The 10,751-nt window shown below is 47.0% G+C and overlaps 1 protein-coding gene across 1 annotated transcript; it reads left to right on the top strand.

The window, feature by feature from the left end:
* Positions 1-8,713: 8,713 nt before the first annotated feature.
* LOC129485670 (small ubiquitin-related modifier 2-like) lies at positions 8,714-9,236 on the top strand. Its single transcript, XM_055284738.2, has one exon. The coding sequence runs from the start codon at positions 8,793-8,795 to the stop codon at positions 9,078-9,080; it is 288 nt and encodes a 95-aa protein (XP_055140713.1). The 5' UTR covers positions 8,714-8,792; the 3' UTR covers positions 9,081-9,236.
* The last annotated feature ends 1,515 nt before the right edge of the window (positions 9,237-10,751 follow it).

The following is a 10,751-nucleotide window of genomic DNA, read 5'->3' as shown; positions in this document are numbered from 1 at the left end:
AGAGTCTCACTCTATCACACAGGCTGGAGTGCAGTGGCACGATCTCAGCTCACTGCAACCTCCGCCTCCCAGGTTCAAGCAATTCTCCTGCCTCAGCCTCCTGAGCAGCTGGGACTATAGGTGCCCACCACCACACCCGGCTAATTTCTGTAGTTTTAGTAGAGACGGGGTTTCACCATCTTGGCCAGGCTAGTCTTGAACTCCTGACCTCATGATCCACCTGCCTCGGCCTCCTAAAGTCTTGGGATTACAGGCGTGAGTCACGGTGCCCAGCCTTCAGTCCATTCTTAAGCACTACTGAGGGTAAGTACAGATCACCCAGCCATGAACTGTAAGAAAGACCTGCTCCTTGGAGATAAGTATTTGAACCAACTGAAAGAGCTTATTTATGTAAGAAGACAAATGACAAACCTCATTTTAAGACTCTCTCCTCGGCTGGGCGTGGTGGCTCACACCTGTAATCCCAGCACTTTGGGAGGCTGAGGTGGGTGGGTCACTTGAGGTTAGGCGTTCAAGACCAGCCTGGCCAACGTGATGAAACCCTGTCTCTACTAAAAATACAAAAATTAGCTGGGCCCAGTGGTGCATGCCTGTCATCCCAGCTACTTGGGTGCCTGAGGCAGGAGAATCACTTGAACCTGGGAGGCAGAGGTTGCAGCGAGCTGAGATTATGCCACTGCACTCCAGCCTGGGCGACAGAGCGAGACTCTCTCCTCACTGAGTCCACAGATCTGAGGCCACTATGTTATCAACTCTGCCTAATCCCAGCTAATTCTCAGCCTTGTAAAAGCAGCCTTCAGTCCTCCAGCCCAAGCCCTAAAATTCTATAAACATCCTCCCCTGACCTTTCCCTTTGAAGACATTACTAAAACTCTGTTAAGGGTGTATTCTCCGTTATTGCAGTAGGTCTGGTAAACCTAGCTTTGCTGAACAAATGTGCCTTTCGTTTTGTTTCGCTTGGATTTTGTTTTGTTCATTTTCCTGGTGGTCTACTGGGGAAATTGATCGTTGGCACTTCCTCACCATGGCCTGTAATGAGTCATGCATCTTGGTCGCCACTTATCTTGCTGATTTCTCTTCTTGCTCTCTTGAGTTCCAGCCCCAGAGGTCCTTGGTCAATTCTTCCATTGCACCATGCTTTCCCCCACCCCTGACCGTGCCTTTGCACATGCCATTCCTCCTGCCTGAAATGCTCCCGACCTTGTTTACCTGGTTAGCTCTTACTTTTCTTTCAAATTTCCTTCTTTACCTGGTTAGGTCTTACTCTTCATTCAAATTTCCTTCTTTACCTGGTTAGCTCTTACTCTTCTTTCAAATGTTTTATCACTTCTAGGAAGCTGTCCTTCTTTGTGTTCATGATTAAGCCAAATCTCCCCATGATTTGCTGTTTACAGGCATTTATTTTGCCTTTATACCACTTAACCCACTTGTAATTTTACCTTTGGTTTCTAGTGATTTGACCATTGTGTCGATTGCTCTGGAATGTAAACTCCCTGAGGGCAGGTGTTGTGCTTGTTTTGATCACCTAGTCCTTGCACTTCACCTGAAACATAGTAGGTGTTCAGCAGAGAGTTCCTGGATAGATAAAAGCATGGATGGGTGGATGGGTGGATGGATGGATGGATGGGAGCAAGATTTCACCTCAAGCCAGGCATGGTGGCCCAGGCCTGTAATCCCAGCACTTTGAGAGACCAAGGCCTGTAGATCAGCTGAGGTGAGGAGTTCGAGACCAGCCTGGCCAACATGGTGAAACCACGTCTCTACTAAAAATACAAAAATTAGCTGGGGGTGGTGGCACACGCCCATAATCCCAGCTACTCGGGAGGCTGAGACAGGAGAATCACTTGAACCTGGAAGGCAGAGTTTGCAGGGAGCCAAGATCGCACCACTACACCCCAGCCTGGGCAATGAGTGAGACTCTATCTCAAAAAAAAAAAAAAAAAAAAGATTTCACTTCTACTAATGCCTCACAGTTGTGTGTCGGTGTCAGTGTGTGTGTTTTACTTGTTCGTAGCTTAGAAAGGGGAATGTGAGGGATGGGGACACCCTCAGCTGCAGGGAGAACGCAGGAGTCTAGAGTCCTTCTATGAACTTGGCGCTGGAGCCTTTCCACACTGAGACACTAAATGTCTCACCCAAGTTCTCTGTCCAGCCTCCCAGTGAGAGTCGAAAGGGCTGCAGCCCCATGTTTCCTTTCAATGTCAAGCAAAGTTGGAAAATCACCAGCTCAATCAAGGAAGATTAAAAAAAAACTTTAATATTCTATTCAATTCAGCAAATATTTACAAGCTTCTCTAAAGCACATCACTGAAACTGGATTTCCACCAAAGGAATTCATGCATTGGATTATCTTGGCACAGGATTTTCTAGATTAAATTTTTTTATTATTAATTTTTTTTTTTTGAAACAGGATCTAACTCTGTCACCCAGGCTGGAATGCAGTGGCAAAATCATAGCTCATCACAGCCTTAGCTTAAGTGATCCTCCTGCCTCAGCCTCCTGATTAGCTTGGACTAAAGGCATGTGCCACTATGTCTGGCTAATTAAAAAAAACAAACAAAAAAAATTGTAGAGATAGGGTCTCACTATGTTGCCCAGGCTGGTCTTGAAATTCTGGCTCAAGCAATTTTCTCCCTTTGGCTTTCCAAAGCACTGGGATTATAGGCGTGAGCCACCATGAACAGTCTCTAATTTCTTTTTTTTTTTTTTTTGAAACGGAGTTTCACTCTTGTTACCCAGGCTGGAGTGCAATGGCAGGATCTCGGCTCACCACAACCTCTGCCTCCCAGGTTCAAGCAATTCTCCTGCCTCAGCCTCCCCAGTAGATGGGATTACAGGCATGCACCACCCTGCCTGGCTAATTTTGTATTTTTAGTAGAGACAGGGGTTTCTGGCTGGTCTTGAACTCCTGACCTCAGGTGATCCTCCTGCCTCGGCCTCCCAAAGTGCTGGGCTTACAGGTGTGAGCCACCGCACCTGGCCCAGTCTCTAGATTTTTAAGATAACCTACCTCTTGAAATCTCAGAAAGGGCCTGGAGACCTTCCTCCCAGAGCATTGCCCACACACCCAGTTTTAAGGAATGCATAGACAAGTAGACATCCCTGTTCTTGGAACTGTTAAGGCATATAAGTTACATCAGGACACCCAGCTGTCCTTTCTTACTGGCTGATGACCTATCTTATGCTCCTACATTTCAAGCTGGGAACACATCCACCATCAATTTTTTAAAAGATAATATTTAAAAACAGGGAAGTCATTCATTTTGTTATTTACAACTTTTTCAAGGTGTAACAGACAGCTAACAGCTACACAGATTAAAAAAGCACAATTTGATGCATTATCTGTATACCTGTGAAACCCTCAATATCAAGATAACAAACATATCCCCCTGCAAAATTTCCTCAAGCATGTCTATAATCCATCTCTTCCCTTCCCCCAACCACACACAATCACTGATCGGCTTTATACCACCATAGATGAGTTTGAATTTTTTAATGTGGTAATTCCCATTCTAACTCATAATATCTCTCCTTCCCTTCCTTCCTTCATTCCTTCCTTCCTTCTTTCCTTCCTCTCTTCTTTCCTTCCCTCCTTTCTTCCCTCCTTCCTTCCTTCCCTCCTTCCCTCCTTCTTTCCTTCCCTCCTTCCTTCCTTCCTTCCTTCCTTCCCTCATTCTTTCCTTCATTCCCTCCTTCATTCTTTCCTTCATTCCTTCCCTCCTTCCTTCTCTCCTTCCTTCCCTCCTTCCTTCCCTCCTTCCTACCTTCCTTCCCTCCTTCTTTCCTTCCCTCCTTCCTTCTCTCCTTCTTTCCTTCCCTCCTTCCTTCGTTCTTTCCTTCCCTCCTTCCTTCCTTCTTTCCTTCCCTCCTTCCTTCCCTCCTTCCTTCCTTCCCTCCTTCCTTCCTTCCTTCCTTCCTTCCCTCCTTCCCTCCTTCCTTCTTTCCTTCCTTCCTTCCATCCTTCTTTCCTTCCTTCCTTCGATCCTTCTTTCCTTCCTTCCTTTCTTCCTTCCCTCCTTCCTTCCTTCTTTCCTTCCTTCCCACCTTCCCTCCTTCCTTCCTTCTTTCCTTCCCTCCTTCCTTCCTTCTTTCCTTCCCTCCTTCCTTCCTTCTTTCCTTCCCTCCTTCCTTCCTTCCTTCCCTCTTTCCTTCCCTCCTTCCCTCTTTCCTTCCCTCCTTCCCTCTTTCCTTCCCTCCTTCCCTCTTTCCTTCCTTCTTTCCTTCCTTCCCACCTTCCCTCCTTCCTTCCTTTCCTTCCCTCCTTCCTTCCTTCCCTCTTTCCTTCCCTCCTTCCTTCCTTCCTTCGCTCTTTCCTTCCCTCCTTCCCTCTTTCCTTCCTTCTTTCCTTCCTTCCCACCTTCCTTCCTTCCTTCCTTCTTTCCTTCCCTCCTTCATTCCTTTCTTCCTTCCCTCCTTCCTTGTTTCCTTCCCTTCTTCCTTCCCTCCTTCCTTCCTCCCTCCTTCCCTCCCTCCTTCCTTCCTTTCCTCCTTCCTTCCTTCCCTCCTTCCCTTCCTTCCCTCCTTCCCTTCCTTCCCTCCTTCCCTTCCTTCCCTCCTTCCCTTCCTTCCTTCCCTCCTTCCCTCCTTCCTTCCCTCCTTCCTACCTTCCTTCCCTCCTTCCCTCCTTCCTGCCTTCCTTCCCTCCTTCCTTCCTTCCTTCCCTCCTTCCCGCCTTCCCTCCTCCCCTCCTTCCTTCCCTCCCTCCCTCCTTCCTTCCCTCTTTCCTTCCTCCCTCCTTCCTTCCCTGCTTCTTTCCTTTCCTCCTTCCTTCCTTCCCTCCTTCCCTTCCTTCCCTCCTTCCCTCCCCTCTTTCCTTCTTTCCTTTCTTCCCTCTTTCCTTCCTTCCTTCCTTCCCTCCTTCCTTCCCTCCTTCCTACCTTCCTTCCCTCCTTCCCTCCTTCCTGCCTTCCTTCCCTCCTTCCTTCCTTCCTTCCCACCTTCCCTCCTTCCTTCCTTCCTTCTTTCCTTCCCTCCTTCATTCCTTTCTTCCTTCCCTCCTTCCTTGTTTCCTTCCCTTCTTCCTTCCCTCCTTCCTTCCTTCCCTCCTTCCCTTCCTTCCCTCCTTCCCTTCCTTCCTTCCTTCCCTCCTTCCCTTCCTTCCTTCCCTCCTTCCTACCTTCCTTCCCTCCTTCCCTCCTTCCTGCCTTCCTTCCCTCCTTCCTTCTTTCCCTCCTTCCTTCCTTCCCTCCTCCCCTCCTTCCCTCCTTCCTTCCCTCCTCCCCTCCTTCCTTCCCTCCTTCCTTCCTCCCTCATTCCTTCCCTGCTTCTTTCCTTTCCTCCTTCCTTCCTTCCCTCCTTCCCTTCCTTCCCTCCTTCCCTCCTTCCTTCCCTCCTTCCCTCCTTCCTTCCCTCCTTCCCTCCTTCCTTCCCTCCTTCCTTCCTTCCCTCCTTCCTTCCCTCCTTCCTTCCCTCCTTCCCTGCCCTCTTTCCTTCTTTCCTTTCTTCCCTCTTTCCTTCCTTCCTTCCTTCCTTCCTTCCCTCCTTCCTTCTTTCCTTCTTTCCATCCTTCCTTCCTTCCCTCCTTCCTTCCCTCCTTCCTTCCTTCCCTCCTTCCTTCCTTCTTTCCTTCCCTCCTTCATTCCTTCCTTCTTTCCTTCCTTCTTTCCTTCCCTCCTTCCTTCCCTCCTTCCTTCCTTCCCTCCTTCCTTCCCTCCTTCCTTCCTTCCCTCCTTCCTTCCCTCCTTCCCTCCTTCCTTCTTTCCTTCCTTCCTTCCATCCTTCTTTCCTTCCTTCCTTCGATCCTTCTTTCCTTCCTTCCTTTCTTCCTTCCCTCCTTCCTTCCTTCTTTCCTTCCTTCCCACCTTCCCTCCTTCCTTCCTTCTTTCCTTCCCTCCTTCCTTCCTTTCCTTCCCTCCTTCCTTCCCTCTTTCCTTCCCTCCTTCCCTCCTTCCTTCCCTCCTTCCTTCCCTCCTTCCTTCCCTCCTTCCTGCCTTCCTTCCCTCCTTCCCTCCTTCCTTCTTTCCTTCCTTCCATCCTTACTTCTTTCCCTCCTTCCTTCCTTCCTTCCTTCCCTCCCTCTCTCCCTCCTTCCCTCCTTCCTTTCTTCCTTCCTTCTACTCCAGCGTGGGCAACAGAGCAAGACTCTGTCTCAAAATAAAATAAAATAAAAATTTAATAGTAACAATCTTTACATTTCATATCACAAACTCGCTAAGAATTTAGGGAAGGAAGCTTCTCCTGTAAGTACTCTGGTAACTGGCAACAGCAATTTGCAAGCAATTTATGGCTCTGTATTTGCATGAGGTTCACATGGGAATAAGGTGTTGACTATTGACACACTTCTTGGCGAAGGCTGTCTGAACAACTCACTCTTTTTTAAGAAGTTCTCAGGAGGCTTTGGACCCCAAGGATGTGTCATGACCTGCCAAATGCCAACCAGATTTGTAACTAGGCTCCTACCAAGCTTAGCTTTCAAAACTATGCATACTACTCATAAACATACCTATTTCTCCAGTGTTACCCTCTAGCAAAACGTCCCTTTGTGCTTCAGAGGAATAAGGAAGCCTTCAGCAAAAGATCAGAACCCCAGTCGGGCAGAACCTTTTCTAACTTTGAACCTGTTAGGATAGCAGCAGTAGCAAGAAGTGTGATAACAGCGGTCAGGATTTACCAAGGGCCAGGCATTATGCTAATCTCTTTCACTTGCATTGTCTTGCTAAATCCTAACAATCCTGGAAGTTAGAAATTCACAGTATTCTCGTTTTGCAAAAGTGGAAATGGAGGCTCTGTGAGGTTAGGTGACTTGCCTGAGGTCGCTCGCTCTGAGTGGAGGAGATAGGATTTGACGCTGGATCTATTTGCTAAGATGATAACCTCTAAAGCATCTGCCTTTGACGGTCAGCAGGTATGCGGCAGATACTGTCAGTGCTCCACCCAATACCCTTGCTGGTTGTCTGCTTCCTTTTCCTAGGGATTGCCTTGGGCTGGGGGTTGCCCTGGGCTGACCAGAGCTGCCTCAGAGTTTCACCACCCACCACCCACCCCACTGGCCTTGCACTTTCCCATGGCCAGGACTGACAGCCAGTTCCCTTCCTTTGGGTGGGATAAGCCCTGGAGTGCAATTCCCGCTCCAGAGTTCCTCCTGGGATCAGGGCTCTCTGGAAACCACACTTTTAGTTATCTTCTTCCCCTGCCCTATCCTGCTTCCACTGCTGCTTCCCAGATTTTCTGGCAGAATACTTCCTCAGTAATTTATTTGCACAAGAATCCTTATCCCAGGCTCTGCTTCTAAGGAACAAACCTAAGACAAAGTTATTCAGGGAAAGGCAGGTTTACCACTTTGGAGCAAAAGGAAGGACGGTCCTCCTGAAGGACCTCTCCCCTCTGGGGCAGTTCAGGGCCCCAGAAGCACTGTGGGTGGCATAGGGTTGGTTCACAGAGTGCAAGACAGTAGAACCATGACAGGTGTTGGGAGCAGGCACAAGGTCTCAGATCTCAGCTTTTAGAGTAAACAGAGGCTGGCACTCGGCATTCATAGCACCTGCCTCATGAGATGTGATAAGTGTGATGGAAAAGCCTTCTCACATGGCACAGGCCTCGTACAACTCACTGCTGAATGATAGATGTAGTTGGGGATTTCAATAGAGGAAATAATGTTTCCTGCCCCTCACCCCACCCCCAACCTCAAGAACTGAGCAGAGTATATAAAATCATTACCCTAAGTGCGCCAGAGAACGTGGTAGATACTGATTGACTGCTTTGCTCCTAACCTCTAAATTTGAGCTAATAGGCTTAAATCAGGGAAAGGCTGACATAATCTTTTGAATCCAAATAGCCTAGAACCTTTTGCTCTGCTGAAAAATGCAGAGGAGGTGGTGTGTTTCTGGGCTTTAACTGGAAGGTCCCAGGAGTTGGGTTTGAGATTCTTTGAGATCCTCCTTACAGGGCCTATGTGGTCTTCAGGATAGGATAAAGCCAGAGCGTGTTCATACTTGCTCACCCAACCAACCCATCTCTACCGTCTCCACTAGTTTCAAACCACTATCAGATAGATCCCTTCCTCTCTATCCTCATCCCAGCATTCCAATGCATTCAACCTGGATTCAATGCCATGTCTACATCACAGCTAAAGCTTCATTCCTTACTCCTCCACGTACCCATTTAACAAACACTTACTGAAGTACTGAATGTCTAGTTTTTGCCAACCACTACTCTAGACTCTGGGAAAACAGTGAGCAAGAGGTAGCCCACAGTCTAGTGAGGGAGCAAAGTCCATGTTTGTGCTCTGTGCTCTCCTATTTTTGCATTCTGTTCCCTCCACCTCTCAATACTTGTTCCTTGGAGGCTGACCCGCTATATTCACCCTATAAGTCCCTGCTCGTATATCACTGTGTCCTTCTCAAAACTTCTCTGACCTTCCCCCTGCTGGGTCAGGTACCCCTTCCCTTAATTTCTAGAGTCCCTGGTTCCTTCCCTCTCAGAGCGTCTATTGCAGAACATTCCTTGGTATGTTTACAGAGGGTGAGTTCCTTGAGGACAGAGATTATGCCATTCATTCATTTAACCCTTCCTTCCTTCTTTGATGAGCCAGATACTGTGTTAGATGCAAGGGGTTGAGCAGTAGTTAATTACAGACAAGCTCCCTGTCCCACCTTCATGACACTCTCACTGCAATGGGGGTAGACAGGTGCAAAGTAACTCATTTTAGGATTTCTACACTTTAGCACACGGAGAATAGTTCCTACGTGCACAAAATGTAGAATGAAGCCTCCTGGTGCTGCTTGTGTGCTTGTTTGGTGCGGATCTGGTACCTCTTTCATGAAGCGGCAGCTGAGGAGACTCCGGCGCTCGCCATGGCCGATGAAAAGCCCAAGGAAGGAGTCAAGACTGAGAACAACGATCATATTAATTTGAAGGTGGCGGGGCAGGATGGTTCTGTGGTGCAGTTTAAGATTAAGAGGCATACACCACTTAGTAAACTAATGAAAGCCTATTGTGAACGACAGGGATTGTCAATGAAGCAGATCAGATTCCGATTCGACAGGCAACCAATCAATGAAACAGACACACCTGCACGGTTGGAAATGGAGGATGGAGATACAATTGATGTGTTCCAACAGCAGACGGGAGGTGTCTACTGAAAAGGGAACCTGCTTCTTTACTCCAGAACTCTGTTCTTTAAAGACCAAGATTACATTCGCAATTAGAAAACTGCAATTTGGTTCCACCACATCCTGACTACTATCATATAGTTTCCTCCACTCTTTCATTTCCCCCTTCCCCATTCCTTTATTGTATATAAAGTAACTGGTATATGTGCACAAGCATATTGCATTTTTTAAAATTAAGCAGCCAATGGTATATTTTGATTGACCTCAAGTGGAGACGGGATGGGGAAAAATATTGATTCTGTGAAAATATCCCCTTCCTCCATTAGTGGCATGCTCATTCAGCTCTTATCTTTACATTCCAGTGAGTTATTTTGCTCTCACTGTCTTAACAACAACAGAAACATAAAAATCCTTGCATACCTTGTTCAACTGGAGAATTTTAACGTTTTTCATTTATCATTGTAAAATGAAGGACAATTCTATAACTTTTTTGTATGTAGCTGTTACATGTAGGGCAATCTGTCTTTAGGTAGGGATAAATTACTCTAAAACAAAAAACAATCCTAGATAGTTTTCCCTTCAAGTCAAGCGTCTTGTTGTTTAAATAAACTTCTTGTTTAAAATGAAAAGAAAAATGTAGAATGCAAACGCCAAGAATGTCCTTTATTTCATGTTAGGGATCAGGGACTATGATTATGTCACTACAGAATAAAATAAATGGAAATGGATATCTGACGATGGTGTGAGCAAATCCAACGTGCCCTAAAAGAGAGAGAGCCACCCTGCAGTTTGGGCTGCACAGGCCAGGGATCCAAAACTCAGTCACCAACAGGACCCACAAGGCAATATGCACCTGTGATTCATCTAAGACCATTGTCTTACACTGCCCATTGTTGAGGCTGTGGTCAGAAGGAGAGTGGACCCCAGGCAAGACCAGGTGGCCCCTTCCCAGCACTTTCATTTGTTTCTCTGTAGGAAAGTAGACCAAGGGTTGCTGTTTCTCCCAATTCCTCAACAGAAGCTAAAACTTTGACATTGTGTGTATGATCTCCAGGTTTTCAAACAACTGATTAGTGAAAATCTGGAGATCATACTTACAATGGACTCAGTGATCGTACTTACTTTTGGATTCAAAAGATTATCTCAGCAGTTTCAATAGAAATAGTCTGGCAGGGCACGGTGACTCATGCCTGTAATCTCAGCACTCTGGGAGGCCGAGGCGGGCCGATCATGAGGTTAGGAGTTGGAGACCAGCCTGGCCAACACGGTGAAACCCCGTCTGTGCTGAAAATACAAAAGTTAGCTGGGCGTGGTGGCGCACGCCTGTTGTCCCAGCTACTCAGGAAGCTGAGGCAGGAAAGTTGCTTGAACCTGGGAGGTGGAGGTTGCAGTGAGCCGAGATTGCACCACTACACTCCAGTCTGGCGACAGAGTGAGACTCCGTCTCAGAAAAAAAAAAAAGAAAGAAAAGAAAAAAGATATAGTCTGAAGTTCTTTTATCTCTATCCTGCTCCTTAGTACTGACTTAATTCAACTCATGCCTATTGAACAACACAGAAGAATAACACAACAATGAACAACACAAAAATAAATAAAGCATTTATGTCTTCAGCCCGCCCTAAGAATTCATGCTCAAACATAACAGCGTAAGAAAAGTGTTAATCGCCCACAACTTCTAGAAGTGATCCAGCCCCAAATCAA

The sequence above is a fragment of the Symphalangus syndactylus genome, chromosome 7 (genome assembly GCF_028878055.3).
Source record: "Symphalangus syndactylus isolate Jambi chromosome 7, NHGRI_mSymSyn1-v2.1_pri, whole genome shotgun sequence".
NCBI classification, from domain to species: Eukaryota; Metazoa; Chordata; class Mammalia; order Primates; family Hylobatidae; genus Symphalangus; species Symphalangus syndactylus.
This window is presented reverse-complemented; position numbering and strand designations above follow the sequence as displayed.